This window comes from Ammospiza caudacuta, chromosome 14 (genome assembly GCF_027887145.1).
Source record: "Ammospiza caudacuta isolate bAmmCau1 chromosome 14, bAmmCau1.pri, whole genome shotgun sequence".
Lineage (NCBI taxonomy): Eukaryota > Metazoa > Chordata > Aves > Passeriformes > Passerellidae > Ammospiza > Ammospiza caudacuta.
In genome coordinates, this window is record NC_080606.1 from 12,238,248 (window position 1) to 12,258,414 (window position 20,167).

Below are 20,167 nucleotides of genomic sequence, written 5' to 3' on the forward strand. Positions count from 1 at the left end.
GTGCTCCTTCATCTCTGTAATTTTACCAGAGAAAGTAAGTGAAATGGGGAAACAGATTGTGCATGAATGTTTGGAACCAATCTTGGTTAATTTTGTGAAAATCCACGGGATCAGAGAGCCAGGTGCTATTTGGGGATGTCTGTGTGTGACTCTGCTTCAGTTCTTTTCTGTTTGACTACAGGTGCATGAAGAGCAGAGGAGATATTTCCGCTTGTCAGAGATGATGTGGAGAGACTCTTTGTGAGTAACTGATGTGTGTTTTCTAAAAAGCCCAAAATGCTAATGTGGGAATTATTTTTACTTTTCTTTAATTCTCTAACTTAGAATAACTGTGCCATTTGTCTAAAAGTTTCCTTTGGGTCTGGGAAGCTGTGAGTGAGAACCCTTCAAGGGAGCTACAGGCAAAGCTCATTGTTGAAGGAAGGAGCTGGAGGACAGAGCCATGTATGGTTTCATAAGGGATTAACCACAATGCTTCACTTGTCTGCAGGGATCAGTCTACCAAAGGCTTTTACTGTTGGCTGCTGAAAGTGTTCTAGGCTGCAGTAAAACCCCTGACATGGTGGGCATGGGGAACCTATAGCAGGTTTACCTTGTTTCTTAATGAAGTTTATTCTGCATGTCAGGTTCTTGACATTTTATTGTTCTTGTCCAGTTTTGGGTTGTATGTCTGCTATATCTGCTGTAAAGATGATGGGAATAATAGCAGTCACTAGAAGCTTTCCTGAAAGTTTTCAGTTCTTTTCTGCTGGAATAAACAACAATATTCTGGGATCAAGCAGCTAAACCACACTGCTAAAGTATTACAGGAAAGAAAGAACCTCCGTGATGGAGTATAACTGTACCTAAATAAGTACTTAAAGGATTTGCTTTTGTGGAGACAAGGTCGTTTTTAGAGAGCACAATTAGGTGATGCAATGTCTTATTTTTCAGATGAATTCCATAAAAATGCTGTGCTTTTAGTGCTATAGGCTCGTCAGCCAGCATTCCTTTGGAGTAATTAGTCCCAGTGTTTCCTTTTTTTTGCCAGATTTCCAGTAACAGTTGTGAATTAAAGCAGCACGTTATTTTAGGATTTTCCGTGATAGTCTTTGTGCTTCTTTTTTTTGTGTGTAAGTATAATATGAGTAATGTGTTCTTGAGTGCTTTCTTTTAAACCATAAACTTTGATAGTCTGGAGCTGCTGCTTCGTTATAATGATAATTATCTAGGAGAATAGTGCCTTTGTGGACAACTTCAATGCTTTTCTTGGCAAGGAAGAGCTCAAGTTAGAAGAACTGCTCTTACCTCAGGCTCCTTGATTTCTAAGTTTTCCTATGTTTATATCATTAAAGCTACACAGTGAATTTTTTTCTTTGTTCTTTTCTTGAAGAAAAATCCTTTTATTACAACAGACTTGTAATTACTTGAACTCCTAGGTAGGAACCAGTTTGGGTTCCTACACATGACTTGCCTTTCTTGTTACCTGGATCTAAGAGAAAGGTTAAATGATTTTTAGACTTCCCTCTTCCTGGAGACTTTTGGATATTTTCTTAGATATGGTTTTGTGATTTGTTAAGTAACTAATTAAAAAAAGTCACTATTGCTTAATGTCCTCATTCTGGTTTGGCATCTGCAAATAGTGCCTGATTTCAAAGCCTGTCTTGCTTTCACTCAAGAGAAAATCAGCTTAAAGATAAAGTTGGCTTGTACTCATCTTTCCCTTGGCTTCTTCCAGGCTCTGCTTGCTGGTTCAGGAAGGCTGTGTGAGGATTTTTTTGTAACAATCTCCTGGCCAGATGCTGGATTCTTTATGAAGCAGCAGGAGAAATCCTTGTCCTGATCCAGCTGACTTGCCCAGGAGATAGTGTTGATTTGATTTACTCTGTTGAGATCTCTTGTGGACAAAGTCTGTGAAGTTTTAGCTGCAGTTGGCTGAGTAGCAATGATAATATGCAATATTCTTCATTACTTCATTATTTTTAAAAATAATGGTCTCTTTAATATTATATGTTTAATAAAATTGGAACTGTTTCAAGTATCAGTCTTTATACCTTGAAGTATTCTTATGGTGATGCTACAGTAATTTGATAATACATAAATTTTTCCTGGGGCTTATTTACAGATATTGACTATATTTTCAGAAAAGAGTTTCTGTGAAATAGGCAGCAGTTATTTTGTGGGGCTAGCATTTAATTTGTACAGGTGGTTGCTTTTAAGGACCTTTCAGTTGCACAGCAGTCAGCTTTTCATGGTCTTCAGCACTGGGCTGGGTCAGGCTGTGCTCTGATGCTTGAGTGGATGAGGCTCACAGCCAATGGCACCACCATGAAGAGTGTTTTGGGATTTCCCTGCATTAATATTCCTCTGTGTCAGCATTAGTAGCTGCAGTAACAGGTAATATCTTTGTGGACAGTTCCGTTAGGTCTTATGGCACTATTGCAAGGGTGAATCTGTGTAAAATATAATGGGATAAGTTGAGAATTTAATTTAATTTTTGGTGCAGGAGGGAGCTGAAGGAACTGGTTCCTTTGCCAGTTCTGCATGATCATAACCTTAGCTTTAACCTTTATGCTGTAATATCTTGAGAAGTATTGTGGACTATATAGCGGAAATTGTTTTTTTCCTGTTGCCATTGTTCTTTTTGTGGTTATTACTGTGTACTTGATATAAGGAATTTCTTGTGAAAAATTGAAGAACATTTCACCTTTTGAATGCTCAAAGGTTTTAAAGGACTTGAAATATACACTGCAACTTAGTCCATTAAGTTAAAATGTAACTTAGCTAATGAAGAACAAATGTCCAATAAAAGCTTTTTCATTTTCTATGTAATATTGATTTTTAAATTAATAAACTTAAGAAATATCAAATTTTGAGTGGGAATTCTTAAGTGGATCATATTTAACATGGAGTTCAACCAAAATGCAGAGATGCACAGGATTCCCAATGCTGATTATTTCTGGACAGGCTGAATGAGGGTGCCTTGTTCTGCTCGACTCCTGCCTATGTCTGAGTGAGTCTAGTTTGGGCAATAGTAGAAGGTGCCTGAGCTGTGCCCTTGGTAGTGAGTAGAGCAGGGACTGTATGGGACAAGCTGGGCACTGAAGGGACATGCTGTATCCAAACTATTCAGTTTCCTCACGAATGGTTTGACTAATGTGTTCTGTTGGCCTTTCCTCTCTGTAACCACATAAAGCTTTATGCTCTTAAAATAATTGACAGTCAGCAGCTGGTTTCATAGCAGGATTTTTTTCACTTGGTAGTGAGGAAAAGTGGGATCCAAATGTCATGGTCCTGTTGTCTTTGTAGAGAGAATTCACAACCAAATCCACTTTGCTGGATTTCTTCTGTACAGTTTTTTTCTTACATGCAATGCTTATCTAATCAACCTTTTGTCAGCAGAGTTTATTTCATCACTGTGGGTTTATTAAGTGTAGGTGATGATGAATGAGCTTTAATAAGTTGTAGCCACAGGTGACTTATATCAGGGAAATGCTTTATGAGGGTTGGAAAGTGCAGATGAAAGTCCTTTCATCTGAAATACTGAAGAGATGGGAAATCTCCAAGTTCACATTTTAAGAGCACTTATAAATTAATTAGATGCTTTTGGGCCAACTAATAATAATTTGATTAATTACGACATAGATATGTGAGTTTAAATTTGGTTCATTTTGCAAATCCAGGCATGAAAAAGTTGATCATCAGACTTTAAATTCAGAAGAATTTTTCATTTAAAACACTATTTTAATATACATACCTCAGCATTGTAAAAATTCTGTTTTCTGCTGCTTTCTGTTCAGTGCAGTGGTTTAGGGCTGTCCTTGCAGGGAGCCCTGACTGAGCTCATGTGCTGCCTGTAGGAATGGGGGTTTCTGTGCCTGCCCTATTTGAGGGTAGGTGTTGGTGGGAAGAGTTTCTGACCCTGCTCTGTCTGAGGCTGCAGCAGGCTGAGCCGTTCCTTTAGATACAGGGCAGAGGGTGGAAGCAGTGTCATCTTCTAGGCCATGGAAGTGGACAGAAAAGCTCATTTGGAGCAGATAATCTTTAGAAGTGATGTACAAAGAGAGGAGGGGTCTCAGATGACTTGTGGCAGACATGAGATAGTGGATCAAAATTTCTGTAAAATATGTTCCAGCTATGCTTTGTCCTAAATCTCTGTAAAATGCAACCCTGTTTGTGCTGAAATTTTACAATGACTCTGGTGTTGTCAGATTTGTCCCTCTTGGAGCTCAATGTAGGAATTAGCCCCTATCTGCCAAGACAGGGATTGACTTGAGAGCCAAGATGCCAGTGTACTTAGGCAGTGAAATAATCCTGTGCAGCTTGGGAGCACAGAAGCACAGTTGTGTTCCTGCAAATGTTATGCGGGGATTGAAATTGCTCAATGGTTTTGAGATTATAGATTAGATTTAATTAAGGCTGTAGAAGGGTTTTCCTTTCTCAGAGTAACAGCACAAGAGGTTTATTTTGCTGCTGTACAATGTCTTATTAAAGGTTGCACTGGCTGTGCAGTAAAGCAGTTTGTATTCTGATTTGGTACAGGTGTCCTGAGCTGTTTTGGCAAGTGTTTTAGGATGGTGTAGGCAAAGCAACAGATCTTTTGGAGCTTTACTCTCTGCACATTGGTGATGTGTCCTTTGCTGAGTTGCCTCCTGCTTGCCAGGGTGTATTTTTCACAAGCCAGGTGTTTATGCTGCTTTAGCAGTGTTCTGTGTGCTGTACAAGCTAATTTTGCAGTAGAATGGTTTACATAAAACAAGAATTACTTGCAGTGATTTTAAATATGGTTTTGTATTATGGAGTTCATTGTAGTGAATCCTGTTCCATTAGTCTCACTTCCTTTTTAGTGTATGTGGCTTACCTGAAATTCACTGCTTGTAAATGGCATTTCAGGAAGTCTGAACTGATCCAACACATGCTGACTTTGCCTACAGCTGAATTTTGATGAACTCTTCAGTGCAATACAAAGTGTGTTGGGTTTTTTTTGTTAACAAAGCTTCCTTAAAATTTAGTCTTTGGACAGTTTTGCACAACTTACTAAAAATTGCTTTTGCTTCAAGGAGCCAATCTGAATAGTTGTTGATATTTTTTCTTCTTCTTCTAATAAAGAACAATGTCATAGTATTTTCAGTTAAAGAGAAAAATCCATGGGGAGTATTTTTTGAAATGTTGTCTGATGCCCTCTTTAACCCTTGCTCCTAAAGCAGCTGACTCAACAGATGTTGCATGTGGGTGTTTGCAGCTGCATCAGAATATCCTCTGATGGGAAGGCTGAATCTCTGCTGTTGCTGTGCTAGCAGAGTGCTCTGCAGTCAGCTTGCACCCCTCTTCATGGTTAGTTTTGGTGGATTTTGATCAGAAATTACCAAGTTTTTGGGATTGCAAGATGCAAAATGTTACCTTAACAATTGCTGCTTAATTGCACTTGTAAAGCTGTGCCTGTGCTGTGCCAAACTGGAGCTCCCAATTCTTGCTGTAAGAGCTTGTGGATTGTCTGGGATCTGTGCAAAATCTACATCTAAGAAGTGATAGCTGCCATATATCATCACTCTGACTGCTGAGTGCCATTGCCAGCTTGGTGTTTTGAAGGAGAAATTATTGTTGCTTCTTCTTTTCTGGTGCTTTTGTGTGTTAGGGGTCCCATGGAAGAGAGCACAGAAGTGTTTGTTGGCTGCATTGCCAAAGGTTGATCTAATTGAGAGGAAAAATTGCTGCAAAACCAGCAAAGCTGAGCCCTGTAGGGCATCAAAAAGCAGTTTTTCATGCTGGATGTAGTGAGAGAAGCAGAAGTTGTGGATGGATGTGCTGTAGTAAATTAATGTGGCTGAAGAGACAAGGCAGGAAGACACTTGAGTAGTTTCAAGGATTAGGAAATGTGGGGCTTGTCAGAAGCCAGAACAATTTAATTTTGTGAAAGATGGATTTTACCTGACTAGATAACAAGGCAGAAAAGGCTGCATCTTGAAGATATTGTAGAAGAAGTTTTCAAAAATGGTTGTCTATTTGCCAGTAACTCTTTATACCTGCAGCATACACTTCTAGAAGATGTCTTCTCCTAATTGATGATATAAATTGGTAAAAATAATTTTGCAATATAACTGCATTTATTTAAGGCCCTTGCTGTTCTGAATGAGAAACAGCACCCTTCATATTTCCTATGTCTTCACTTTCATGCCAAGGGACAGGATCCTGCAAACAAAACCCTCTTTCTTTAGTGCTCCCAGCACACAAATTACCAGTCAGGCAAAACTGCACGTCCCCAGTGATGTACTGCTGCAGGCAAGATAAAAGGCATAAATAAAGGTCTGCCCAAAACTCGAGGTAGCATGTGGGCAGAAGAGAAGAAATGAGAAGATTATTTTGATATAAACACTGTCACTTCCACCCAAGGCTTTATAATATTAAAATGTCTGAAAACCTGGTTCAGCTTTTGAATTTCAATTGTTGATGCTTTGTTGGCAAAGAGAAAAATGAGTAAAGTTCAGTAGGTTTTTTCCCCTTTTTTGTAATACAGAATATTTTCAATGTCTGGAATGCTTTGTGGTGACAAAAATGAATTAATATTGATTTTAATTGGATAATAATTTGGTTCTTAACATGTTTTCAAGAGAGATTTTTGATGGAAAAATTAGACAAGTGTATCCTTGTGAAGGGAACAGTTCCCATCTTTACATTTTAGGTATTGGAAAGTTGTGATTTGCTGTGATTCTATGTTTAGAATGTCTCCTCTGTTTTGTGGCTTTCTTTGATGCTTTTTTGAAACCACAAGTCCTAATTTCTTATCGTAAACAGGAGCTGGACTCCACAGATCTTCAGCAGTCATTTAACGCAGAATTGATTGCCTTAACCCAACAGAAATTCCAGCAACCTTATTTCAGTGTTCTTTCTAGAAATGAAATCTTCACTTAAAACATAATTGTTCCTTTATAATATGAACATAGAAGCTATAGCATTGTTTCTATTATCTTGTGCTGTACTTTGCACACCCATAATGGTAGTTTGACTGATGTGGTTAATTTATGCTGGGATAACTGGGTTCAATCTTTCAAAGAAACAAGACAAATAAATATTTTTGTAGTGAAGTATGTTTTTGTATGCAATTTTTGAGCTGCATGCTCAAATATAAACAACTTTATTAGTTTTCATGCATTTTGTAATTGAATAGGAACATCATACTTACATGGAAAAGGTAAGATTAGGGGTCATAAGTTTATGATGAAATGTGCTGCTGGCACAACAGTTTCTGACACTACTTTGTAAAGGATCTTTACATCCTGACATCCTGTCAGGAATGATACTTTTGATTTAGTGTTTATCTGAGAAAGTGACAGGGATCCATCATGTGCCTTTCCTCACCACTGTATGAAATGTAACAGCCTGGCTTTGAGTGTTTCAGTATGTTGGTGGGATTTATTTTCCTTTAAAGGTGATTGAAACTATTGCTGCAGCAAGAGGCATCATTCATGACTGGGATTTTCTGTTAATGCCATTTAAGACTTCCACTTTTTTCCTTTGGATTGCTAATGGCATTTTAAACCTTTCATTTAACTAGATTAATAAAACTGTTTTGAGCATTCATCTTAAGAATAAATGCTCAATTATTTCTGTTCCAAGGCATGCATTGACATTAGGCAACCTTCTTTTAGCAAGTTTGGAGTGAAGAAATCTTAATAGATTCTGTAGTTTCATTGACTGATTTAGTGTACTTTTGTCTCAGTCTAAATAGATAATTCATAGGACAAGAGTTGAAATTACTAAAGTTATGTTTTGGCAGCAGCTGAATCAGCCTTGAAGAATGACCAAACTCATTGGTATGCTGCTCGCTGCTTCCGGGGGGATTTTCCTTATAGGTTTGATCTTGGATTAGAACCAATATATTTTCTGGCTTTTTTTTTCTCCCCCAAAAGAGGCACACAAGTGCCTTTTGTCTGCTGGATGCATTTATGGTGATTTGAGCATATTCAGTCTCAAGTTTCACTTTTCAGACTTGCACTCCGAGTGCACACAACCCCTTAGCAGTGTTTTGGTCAGTCACGTTTCTGCTTAGTGTGGAAAATGGCTCTTTAATGAATAATTCTGTGAAACTCTGAAGAAAAAAAGTTATAAAAGCTTTCCTTAGACCAGAGTTCTTATGTATGTGTTCTCTCCATCTCTGCAAACTTCCAGTCTAGTAATCCCAACCAGTACCTACTCAGTCCTATTTCCTTCAAGTTACTCTTTTGTACTTCATTTTATTTAGCAGATGAACACATCTCTGTGTTCATAGCAGTGATGTTTTAAGTGCTTTCAGTCCTCACTAGGTTCATGATTTTGTCCTTTGTTCCCAGGCATATGCACTTGAATACTTTAGAAGTCCATTGCCATTCAAAATGTGAATGTTGGCATTGTGATGTGAAGCCTTTTTTAATATATTTGTGTAAGAATTAAAATTAGAAGATAAAGAACTAGAAAAAAATTCAGTGGATTTTTTAAGGGAATGACAAACTTCTTACCATATTTATTGGTAACACTGGATTTGTTACATCTGGTCTCACTATGGTGTGTGTGACAGTGTTTATGCTTGTTAAGGGGTAAAGGTTTCTTAATCTCAGTGGAAGAATCAACCCCTTCAGTAAAAAGTTTTTCTCCTGTCAATGCTTTTAGCTCTCCAAATAATCTTTATTTTCAACCAACCACTAAAATGACCTAGGAATTGGTAGGGTGAATACTTGCAGCTTTAGTGTTAACTTGCATTAAAAGAAAGTATCTGTAATTGTTTTCAAGATTGGCTAGGTAAAAGTAATGTTTTCTTTGTGATGGAATATTTGATAAAAACGCCCAAGTTCCTCTTCTGTGACTAGAAATTAACATCCAGGCTTAATGAATTTATTGAAACATGACACAAGTGTATTCCTGTTTTTTTCTTTTTTTCATGAAGAAAGAACAGTGGTTCAAAGCAGAAACCTTCTCTTTCATATTTAGAAGCTGGGTTTTGGTTTGGGTATGTTTCTGGGTTAAATGCAGTTCAGTTTCCTCCAGACATTCTGTGGGTCCTGCCATCTGTCCAAAGGCAGCTTTAGTGTGTGGTTTGTGAGCCAGTGCCTTTTGCACAGGAACTGTTTGCAACTTGAACTTCATGTGGGAGGCAGAGAGGTGTGGATCTAAAATAGTTCATATTTCATTCAAAGGAGGTCAGCTGCTGCTTTTCCTGGGACAGGTGAGCTTGCAAGCTGCCCTGACTGCTTGGAAGGTCTGGCTGGCTTGTAGGATGTTCAGCATACTGTAAGCAGGTTTTTTCTGGAAAGCTGACTTTGGAAAGTTCTCCATCTGATGGCACCTGTTAGCAGTGTGGTGTAATCTCATGCTGAATGTCACTTTCCCTTTTGTTTCTTCTCTCTGTCTTCAGTCTCTTGGGTGGGTGGGTGTCTGCTGGTTTTAGTTGTTCTCCTGATGAGTGGTGGTTGTAAGTTATGAGTAATTGTTTCCCTGCTCTGTTTGCTGTTTATTTGAATGCATCAAGTTAAAAAGAAGGGCTTTAGCCAAAGCAACTTTGTGCTTATGATAAGGTGCTTTAAAGTCCTAAATCTAAAATAATCTACTCCCATAGTGTGTATGGCATTGTCCCTTTGAGAGAGACTATGATATTTGTTTGTTTGCATGTAATTTATTGATTGTGACCTTATATTTAAACTGTGTGTATCACTTTTGGGTACAGACTGGCATAGTTCTGAAATTGATAATGTACAAAACATTCAAAAATTACTCCTGTTGTTTCAAAAATTAGTCTTTCTACTCTTTTTTTATGCTAGAGATGTTCTGCCCGTGTATATTCCTGTGTGCAGCTTGGTAATACATTTCCCATTATTCCATTGTCATTGGACATCTGGGATGTCTCTGATTCAGGTTGCAGTTCACTTGGATGCAAAATCAGTCATATCTTGGAAAATAATCACACAGTGGTGGAGACTCTGCTGGAAAAACAGTCTTGCTTGTGCTTGTTGTATGGGGAGATCGGTTTTGCATCTGAAACTGATCTGTTTTAATGAGCTGCACCTTAAGCTTGCTAATGTTGTTAAGGACATCTTGTAATAATGAGAAGTGTTGGGTTATATTTGCATTAATGTTCAGTCCTGGAGAATGAAAGTTGAAGCAACTACTAAGTTTTTTTATCTTCAGAGGTATTATACAGGTATCCTGCAGGACCAGTGAAGGCTGTTCAGGGAAACAGCTCAGTTTTTAAAACAGTGTGTTCTACAGCCTGGTGACTTCCATCCCATAAATAAACACTCTGAAATCCAGACATCAGTATGATTCCTGCAGATAATGGCAAATTTAACAATGGAACATAACAGTGCACTGTTTAAATGTCCATGTCTGTCTCAGAAAACCTCCAGCTATAACTACTGCTCTTCTGCCTTGTCACAATATTCTGTGTGTATTTATGCCTGACCTTCCTATGGCATTGCTGAAACTTGAGCATCTTGCTAATCTCCTTCCATTTTCCCAAGCTATGTTTTCACATCCAGCTCCATCATGCTGGATTCCAAACATTTCCAGCATGCAGCCACCCTGTTCCAAATTCCTGAATTCTGCTTTCATTCTTCTGCTCCAGCTCACCTGTTACAGGGTGGCTGAATCTAAGCTGACAGCCAGGTAGGTGGAGGTGGATCAACAAAGGATCCAGGAGGGAACTTAATTTAAGGAGAATGTGTTAAATCTCATTTTGCTTCTGTTGTCCCAAAGAGCACAGAGGTCATGTATCAACAAGTCAGCAAGTCCCTGGAAGCCCAGCTGGACAAGGAGCAAAGCCCTGTTTGCTGTTGCTGAAATTGTTGTGCCTGGAGTGAGTCAGAGCAATGTGGGAGTGCAGCAGAACACCAGAGCTGCAGCAGAGGAGTTTGCAGGCTTTGTCAAGCTGCTCTCTCCTGGCTGGAGCAGCATCTTTGCCTTTGTCTGGGTTCCTCTGTGCTCCCACAGCCAGGTTTTCTCCTCTCTTGTTCTGTCTCCCGGTAATTAGAGCACCAATGTGACTCTGCTCAGTTCTGTTTTCAGATAATTAGAGCTTGGCCCATCCAGCAAAGTACAAGTTGTCTGTGTTGGGCTTTGCTCAGGGCCCTGGCCAGGACATCCCTGGTCTGTCATTGGCAGCAGGAAATCCTTTTCATTGCTGCTCTGCACTGGGGTGTGGCAGAGGCTTGGGCTATGAGGAGTAATTATGTGATGCTGCTGGCTGACTGTGCAGTGGGAGCAGCCATCCCTCTGCTGCTCATGCTGCAGGAGTAATGAGCAGCTCTGGAGAACAGCAATGGCCTTGTTCTCCAGCCAGTGAACTGGGTTAGACACTGATGCAGAACTCGGGAGCAGGGTAAATGAACTGAATCACATTGCTGGAATTTGCTGTGAAAAAGAATTTGTACATTCAACAGCAGAAGGCTAAGGCTCAATAATTTTAGTTAATTTTAGTTTTGCCCTTTGGATTTTGTAGACTTTCATCAGATTAGAGCCCTGAAGTAAAAACTTAGTCACACTGGGCCTTGTGAGTTGTTCTAGGGTGTTGATAAAAGACAATTTTAAATAGGCTGCTTATCTACAAATCCTGTATTTAGTTATTTACACACAGGTGCCTGATAGAATGACTGAAAATCTTCTTAACTATTTATTGAATGTAATTATTTAAAATACTTGGTAGTCTTCAAATAGGCCTTTTCTTTTAAATAAATCGGTCTTTGATTAGTGCCATCTGCACATCCCCTTTCCCACAGCAAAAAAAAATGTCCTTGAATGGACATTTATTTCAAGATCCAGCAAAACTTTGTCATGTTTTAGAAACTTCTCCCCAGCAGCTGCTTTTTGGACAGCAAGGTGTCAGTAGTTTGCTTATGTTTCTACTTTAGTGAAAGACTCAAACAGAAGAAGGTATGTTTGTGCATGTTGTTGCTTGATTCAGGATATGAGCCAGAACACAAGTTCACAGAAATCTGATGAGAAGCACTAAAGAAAGAACAGTCTTCTGTAGCAGTGTTTATGTAAAACTCCCGGGTTCATAGTTGCTGTAACTCTTGGTTTCCCTGCAGAGGTTTATTATTCACTGAACAGTTTTGATTTCAGTGTTTACAGAAACTCTTGTGGCAAATGTTCATCTTATCTTAAGCTACCAACTGCATTTTGCTTTGAATTCAGTACTGACCCTACTGAATAAATATCTGGTTTACTACTCTCCCTTCCTGCCTTCCTCCCTTCCTAATCTGACCACTGTATCCTGTGCTTTTGCAGTAATGTATGTTTGTCTCAGCAGAGATTTCCCACGTGTCCCCAGAATTAATCTTCCCTTCTTTTCATGTTTTCAGTATGGGCTGTTCAAAGGCCTTCAAAGCTTCAGCTCTCAAGGATTTTACTGTTATGAAAGTACTGAGCTCCTTTGAGATTGCCTTTGGATCTCTAGACACCAATGCTGCTTTCAATATTCAGTATATTCAGGGTTTGAAATTTAGAATCATTGTTCCAAGTGAGTGAAGAAGTGCTTTAGTAAATTGCAGGAATCTACTCAGTTCCAGTTCTAAATATCTGTAGATACACAGAGAGGCAGGAGAAGCTCATACATGGCTGAGGTTAGTGCATGGTTTTTTTAAAAAAAAGTATTTTAACAGTTAGTTATGTGGGATTATGGCATTGCATTTTCCTGGCAACACTTTGTGCAATATGCAGCAAGACTTTGTTCAGGGGGTTGCAGTCACATCCTGCCTGGTCTGAGTGTCTCTCATGATTCTCCTGAAGTATTGGGCAACTCTGCTCTTATTTAGTTATCTCAGAGGTTCTTGTAAAATCTTTCAGGCAAGTAAGATATTATTTGCAGCATGATTTATGGTGGTGCTTATGATGAAAATCATGTTTTGTATTTCTCATGGTGTTGTATACCCTCCTGTGTATTATCATTCTGTCTTGTGTGGGCAAAATTGTAATTTCAGCATCTCCAGAAAATGAAAATGCCAAACTTCAGAAGGAGTAAAATATCCTGCACTAGGAAGAACATGTCAAAGCAAAGCTTTGATTAATATAAGTTTTGCTTTGTTTAGAGATGCAGAAAATGATTATACCATGGGACACATACTGCAGAGAGCTGAGTAAACATGGCTGAAAGAATATGCAGAGGTTTACAGAAGTTTGTCAGCATGCAAATAGATGTCCTTGTGTTTCAGCTGTCTTACCTTGTTTCTGCTGTTGGTACAGTGACTTAGCATGGTCTTGGGTTTGGTTCCTACACCAAACTTCCAAATTCTATTTTAAATTCATATAGGTAAATTTTGTAGTTCCCAGTTACAGCAGAAAATTGCAGTCAGAAATACCTACTTGCTGTGTCAGAGATTGTCTAAGATGGGAAAATCACTAAATGTTTGTCTTGGAGGGGTTGTGAGGTAGCAGTTGACACACTTTGGAGTCAGTTGTTCGCCTTATTTGTTAATGTTATTTCATACCTAATTCTGTGCCTTCATTCTTTCTTCACTGAAGCCTTTTCTGCTCCAGAACCTGTTGGTGGGAATTTGACATCTAGAAACAGTTTTGCATTGAAGGCATAGATTGAAAATGATCAAAAATATCTTGAAGTCATAGCTTAAACTCATCTTCCCTTGTGTTTTTTACCAGTATAGAGTTAATTGCATAGATCCAGGTGTAATATCGGAGGAAGGGGATTTACAGTTGTTTTTACATAATCATGTGTGTGTTCCCCTGCAGAATTAGGGATGCTTTGGTAGTGGGAGGTAAGGTGGAGAAGTTTGATAGCTGGCCTTGTATGTGAGTGCTGGAGTCACCTATGGGGCACTAGGTACAACCACTTCTGTTTTGAACTGTTTTTCTCACTTTGCCTCAGTGAATCTGTGTTGTAATAAACAGTTATTGAAGAGCTGCTGCTGGTGGGATAGCTGCAGTATGTTTCTTGAAGACATTTCCTCTGTTTCATTTTCTTTCCATACCAAACATCTGCTAGTTTCATGTAAAGCTTTTTCTTTATTGTGTTGGAGAGCAGGTGAATCAGGACCCCACATTTCCCATGCTTTTTGTGACACTATATACTCTGAATGTATTTCTTCTTTCCTCTCTATTTTCCATGCTAAGTCTTGTACAGAAGGCATTCCACAGGTTTTCTCATCCTTTTTACTCTCTGCCTTTCCCAGTTCTTTGCTGCAGCTGGTAAGATGGGACAAAGAGCAGAATAACTCATGTCTCAGACCAGGTGAAATGTGGGAAGGGTGCTGTGTTTGTCAGCAGGTGTCACCAAATGTCCTCATTTGGAAGTGACCCCTAAGGACCATCAAATCCATCTCACAGCCTTAGGACTTCAAGGCTGGGTACAAACTAGTCCAATCTAGCTAGTCCTAGCTATGATGTTGCATAGCTCAACTAAAGCATAAAAAAAGTAGTATTTTTCATTGTTTTCGTAGATAAAGTGAGTTTTCTGTTTGTACTGGGTTTTTTTTCCCATTTAAAATGGGAATGTATTAAAATATTTGGTGTGTAGTTCTTATGAATTCCAGAAGGTGGCACGACTGGTTTTCCTAAAAGCATTCTGATTGCAAGAAAAGCACACAGTGCTATTGCACTGATTTTAAAGTTGGTGAAATTTTGGTCTAAGGATAGCTGCATCAGCTTAGACCTTAGCATTTAAAAGATTTATTTAAAGGTATACCCATCTGCTTTTTTTTTTTTTTTTTTTTTTTTTTTCAAATTGGGAAACCCTTGTGTACAGGTTTTTATTGGTCAAGTTTTTGAAGGTGGAAGTAGTTTACCTGAAAATGCAGGGGGGAAGAAAGGTGCTATCCAGTATGTGTGTAGTGAAATTCTTCCCTGAACTGTTTTACAGAATCCCAGTTTCCATGAGCACATTGTTTGAATAGCTTGCTTTATCAATTTGTGAAATGAGACCAATTCCTGTTTATTTTAAGCTTTTAAGCAAGTGCTATAAAAAAAAGTTATTGGTATGGTAACATATAAATGATAGTTTTGTGTGGTAGCACCTCTAACCACAGGCAGATTTTTAGGTGTACCACCATTAGGTGTTAGAAGCAGTATGTGAAGAGTGCAAAAAAACCCCAAAACAATGAGCCTTTTAATGATAATCTATTTTAAGATAATGTGTCTTGTTCTAACTGGAAGCTTGGTATTTGTGCAGTGCTGCCCTGCATTTATTGACAAGCTGGTGTAAGATGGTGTTAGATACCATCTCATTTGATGCTTTCCTTGTTTGTCTGTCTCTGGAGCAGTCATCTCCACTATGGTGTTAATTAAAAAGTAATTAAACAAACTTTAAATGGAGATATTGTTTCCATTCAGAGTTGTAGAGAGACTCACTCCCAGAGTGAGGGCGCTGGGCAGGGTTTTGGTAGTGGGGTCAGTGCAGGGGTGCCCTGTGCAGACACAGCTGGGGTGAATTTTACAATAAGCCCCCTTTTTGTCAGAATCCTTAATTGTAGAACAACCCTTAATCTAGGACAACCCTGAAATTTTTGAAGGAATGAGATGCATGGGATTTTTCACTTTCCTGCAGCTCCCTCTGGCAGACAAAGGCCCGAATTACAACTGCCTTACTTAAAACTATTTCAGTGAAGGGCTTGTCCCAGCTCAAAGTTATCGTGGTTGCTTGGTGTTCTCTATGTATGCTTCAAAAAGATATCTTCAGCTGTAGAAAAGTACACTACTGCAGCTGCAGAAGGTGCTGAAATACAGACATTTCTTGGTTTAGCTGACTCTTGCACTGTCTTCATGCATCACAGCTGTGCAATGCTATTTCACCCCAAGGACCTCTACACCATGCACTTCTATTGATTTTTTTTTTTCCCTCCAATGTGATCTCTCCTGAGCCTGCTGTGATTCACTAGAGCAGCACAGATGAGAAGGATGTGACTGTTTTGCATAGGAGCCTGGAGTTATTTGCAGAATTTAGACCCTTTTTTTCCTGACCATATGATGTGGGTGGGATGAAGTGGTGCAGCTGTGCTGGTGGTGGCTTTCACTGGGCTGAGCCTCCCACCCACCTCTCTGCAGTCTTCTCCTCCTCTGAGCTTCACTGATTTATTTTCTGTTCTGTGTTTCTGAAGGAGGCTTTGCTAAGTACAGGGATGTGGTCACATTTCTCAATAAAGATGTAGGAAACTGTCAGGAATGTGTGAAGTGCTGGTAAAATGACCTGTGGAAACTGCTACATGGACATCGGTGAAAGCACTGCACTGCACTTTTGAATAGGAGTCAGATGTCTGAAGTTTTATGAAAAAAAAAGGTTTATAATCATAAGACTTTGAAGTATTTAATTTAAATAGTTCATAGCTTTTAAAAATACAAGTAAGATTGCCATTCTTCCATGGGCCTTTCTAAAATCAGCTTGTACTTTTCTTGCTATGTACAATTATTTTATGCAAAGCAGCGTGTCCTCATTTGATCCTAAATTATCCAGATTGCCACTAAATAGGGGTATTGCAATTGCAGAGTTCTTCCAGTCTGCTAAATGAATATTTTAAAACTTTAAATCTGTTTTTGGAAATGATTTAATGGCTTGTATGTTTGCCCACCATAATATATTTGAAACAAGTAACTGGCATTTTTCAAAACTTTGCCTAGGAAAGATGGAATTTTCCTTAAATGTATGTTCTCAGAGCTGCTAAAGATGAAAGCAGTTTGTAATTTTCTGTCTATGATTTATTACACAGGAGTTTTGACATTTAGTGATTTAGAAGTAGAACATAGTGGTGCATTTCAGAGAAATGGAACAAGTTCATATGAAGAATTGTTTTTGTGATCATGTTTTTTTGTCTTCTGGAAAAATCTAAATGTAAGCAAGGTATGCATTTTGAAAGTTGCAAGTGTTTTTTAAATGTTGATGACCCCTAGGATGGGGCTAATTCTGTGTCATACACTCATTGATTGTACAATGAAAATTTAGTACAAAACTCTCTTTTTCCCACACTGCCTGTGAGCTGTTCTGGTTTTGGTACTAATTTCACCTGTTCACATGGCATTTATTTGAAATTATCTGTGGTTCTGAAACTCCTTTTCTAGTGTAGAGAAGTTACACTATTTTTTCTCTCACTGAATGTGAGAAATTAACACTAGCCATAAACAATTAACATTGGTGACAAATTTGAAATTGAACTTTTTGCTGCTAAGACTTTCACATGTTCCTGTGTGAAGGCAAGCTGAACTTTAAGACCAAACTGCTATTCAGTAAAAATTTGTATCTAATGTTCTTCAGAGTATCTGAAGGCAGGTAATTGAATTGATTGCACCTTTTGTGGCTTCTTGAAGGGATCCAGCCAGCTGCAGTGCAGTGGCCATGGCATCCTGGAAGATGCATGCTGCAGTTTTTATGGCTCCCAGGCTGTGCACGGTGATTTCTGACAACCTGCACTTGAAGCATCAGCATCTTTCTTGAAACCTCTTCAATTCTCTGTCAGTCTTCCTGAGCGATTCTGTCCTTGGTGGTGTCAGGAGTGTCCACAGTGGGGACATCAGAGGTGACAGTGCAGTGGGAATTCCTCTGTTCAGGAAAAGTTTGAATTTTTGGCTTTTAATGAAACTGAGTCCTTACAGAAGCACACAAAGAGCAGTGATCAAGGCTCTGTTCTTGCCTACCCACACCTGTTCTTCTCTTTTCCTCAGGGATACTTTCTGTGGGTGTGCAGGACCACAAAAACACACTCCAGTGGATAAAGATGGTAGGATTTAGAGAATGCAAGAGGACTAACAGATTCCACATAAATACATAAATAATGCAAGAATGAAAGAAAAAACCCACAAACTTCCACTCTAAGAATATTTCCAAAAAACATTACCCAACACATGCCACCTGCAGTTTGCAGTTCGCTGTCTGTGGTGCAGGAAATACTGAAGTTGTTCATGGCTGGTGCTCAGTCCTGGCTTCTGTTCCATTACTAAATTGTTTAATATATTTGCAGCATTTGAGTCTGATGTGTAAATGTGTTTAGGCATACTTTACTGAAATAAATTGAGCAGCCAGCAGACTATAACAGCTGTGGAGAAGTTGTTTAGAAATAAATTCTTTGTAGTTCACAGTTTGACCTAATAAAAATAATTGTTGCTTCAGACAATTATCTTCAGCAGGGTCAGTCTGGTGCTGTGACTGTGCATTCAGTTTTCTGTGTTGGTTTATCAAATATAATCACCTGGGGAAGATGAGCCAACTTCTCTGAATAAATTGGTGCTAATTCAAGAGCATTTCTTCTTAGTGGTGTGCTGTCAGTAGAGTACAAGGACTTAGATCAAAAATTGGAAACCTTCATTAGCTCACTTTGGTTTTACCTCCTACTAAGTGTTTCAAGACCTTATTTTACCTAATAAATTTTACATAACAGTAGTTTACCCAAGTAAAGCTGGTTTTTTTTAAATATTATAACCTGTGTCTTGTAATTAAGTTAACAGTGCATCTTGACAAATCTTACCTCAATTTAAAAAAATCTCTCTTCAAGAATACACACAAGAAAATGCAAGACATCTATAAGTGGCATAAAATAAAACCCACTTTCATTGTAAGAAACGCACATTTCAGAATATTAGAAATATTTCTGAAACTTTGTATAGTTACCAAATATACCTGAGATAGGCTTTAATATTTTAATAACTGAATGCTTCCAAATATTTAAAATGTGAATTACAGGGACTGAATTTCTGCATTTCTTGTCTTCCTTTTCCTGCAAGTTTTTGGGAACCTGACTTAAGATTTGAACAAAATTATTTTACTTAAATAGTTTTAAAAATAGTGGATTGTGACCTTATAGGAAATGGCATGAGTTTTTTTGAATGTTTGCTGTTGCTGAATAATTTCAGACATTTCAAACTTGGACTATAAGATTTTTTTTTTCATTTATGAATGATGCAAAGACCGGGGTTATGGACATTTGAAGAATGTGTGAAATGGAGAAACTAATTTCTCAACATGATTCCTTCTCAGCATCTTGGGTTTGCTGAAGAACTTTGATAGTCTGAAAAAAAAATGAGAATTTGAATCTCTCCTATCTGAGGTGTGTGGAAGGGAAGGGGAAGTGGCTGTGTCAGATGCAGGCTAATGTGTATTTGTCAAATATGTATATAAATAATATATGTCTATATATCGTGTCTGTGTATGTATATATATATATATATATATATGCACACACATGCTATATAAACAATCCCATATATATAGTATGCATATGTATATTTATGTATAATAATTTTCACTGAATTGATGCATCCTAAAATATTACTGCAGCAATTTCTTCATTTATACAGGAAAAAATGCTGAGTGAGGGGATAGAAAACTGCAGGACTTCTTGTTAAACACATAGGAGATGCCCTGACTGCTTAACTTAATATTTAAAGATTTGGGGATTTTTTTTTCCTATTTGAGAAAGGGCCCCACATATTGCCATAGAGACAGGAACCTGCACTACTTACAGCATTTTGACAGCAGGAGGGGTTGGCTGCAAACCCAGTTTATCTCACTTCTTTATGATTGCTCCTTGTTCCATGAGCAGTCATCCCAGTTTAAAAGAATTAAATTTATTTGGTAGTAACTACTTTGTAAGCATCTCTGATCCATTTATGAGATGAGATTATGGATGGATCCATTTATTATCCATCACATGCACCTTGATGTCTACAGTACAACTGCTTCTGAAAGCTGCTGTAATTTATATCTGATGTCTGAGGGCCTTTTTATCCCAATTGTGGAAAAAAAAAATTGAGACAGTATAGCAGGTAGCAAGTCAAAGTACAAGCGTTATTGTCAGAACTTTCTTTAGCAGTTTTAAAGCTAATTTTTAAATGAAATTTAAAAAAAATTAATTCAAAGACTGTTTCTTTGTAAGGTTTAGTAAGATTTCTTTGTAAGACTTTTGATGTTTCTAGAAATGTTGCCATGTCAGTAAACGCATTGCCAGGTGCATATTGCCAATCTTCTTCTGTACTTCATTATTTGGGGGATGTTTCAGTGCTGCTGTGAGAGGACTGCAGATGTGACTGCAGTGGTTTCCTTTGGATTCCTCCTTAGGCAAAGATTTGTTTTCCCTTCCTATCAATTTTGGTATGAATGTTTTGAGATATATGGTGAAAGAAATTGTATTAATTAACTGACTCATGTATAGGGCAGTACTGTCAACACCATCTTTTAATTATTCTCTTCCAGTAATTGGAACAGCTGCAGTTTAATAGACTGAAAAGCCAG

At 38.3% G+C, this 20,167-nt stretch overlaps 1 protein-coding gene across 2 annotated transcripts in view; it reads left to right on the top strand.

Moving 5' to 3' along the window:
• The window catches only part of KLHL13 (kelch like family member 13), a 77,001-nt gene that overhangs the window by 17,281 nt on the left and 39,553 nt on the right, over positions 1 to 20,167 (top strand). For both annotated transcript variants that reach the window (XM_058813959.1, XM_058813958.1), the window contains one exon: positions 182 to 240. In XM_058813959.1, coding sequence (XP_058669942.1) covers positions 221 to 240 — 20 coding nt within the window. In that variant the 5' untranslated portion in view covers positions 182 to 220. The remainder of the gene's footprint in view (positions 1 to 181; positions 241 to 20,167) is intronic.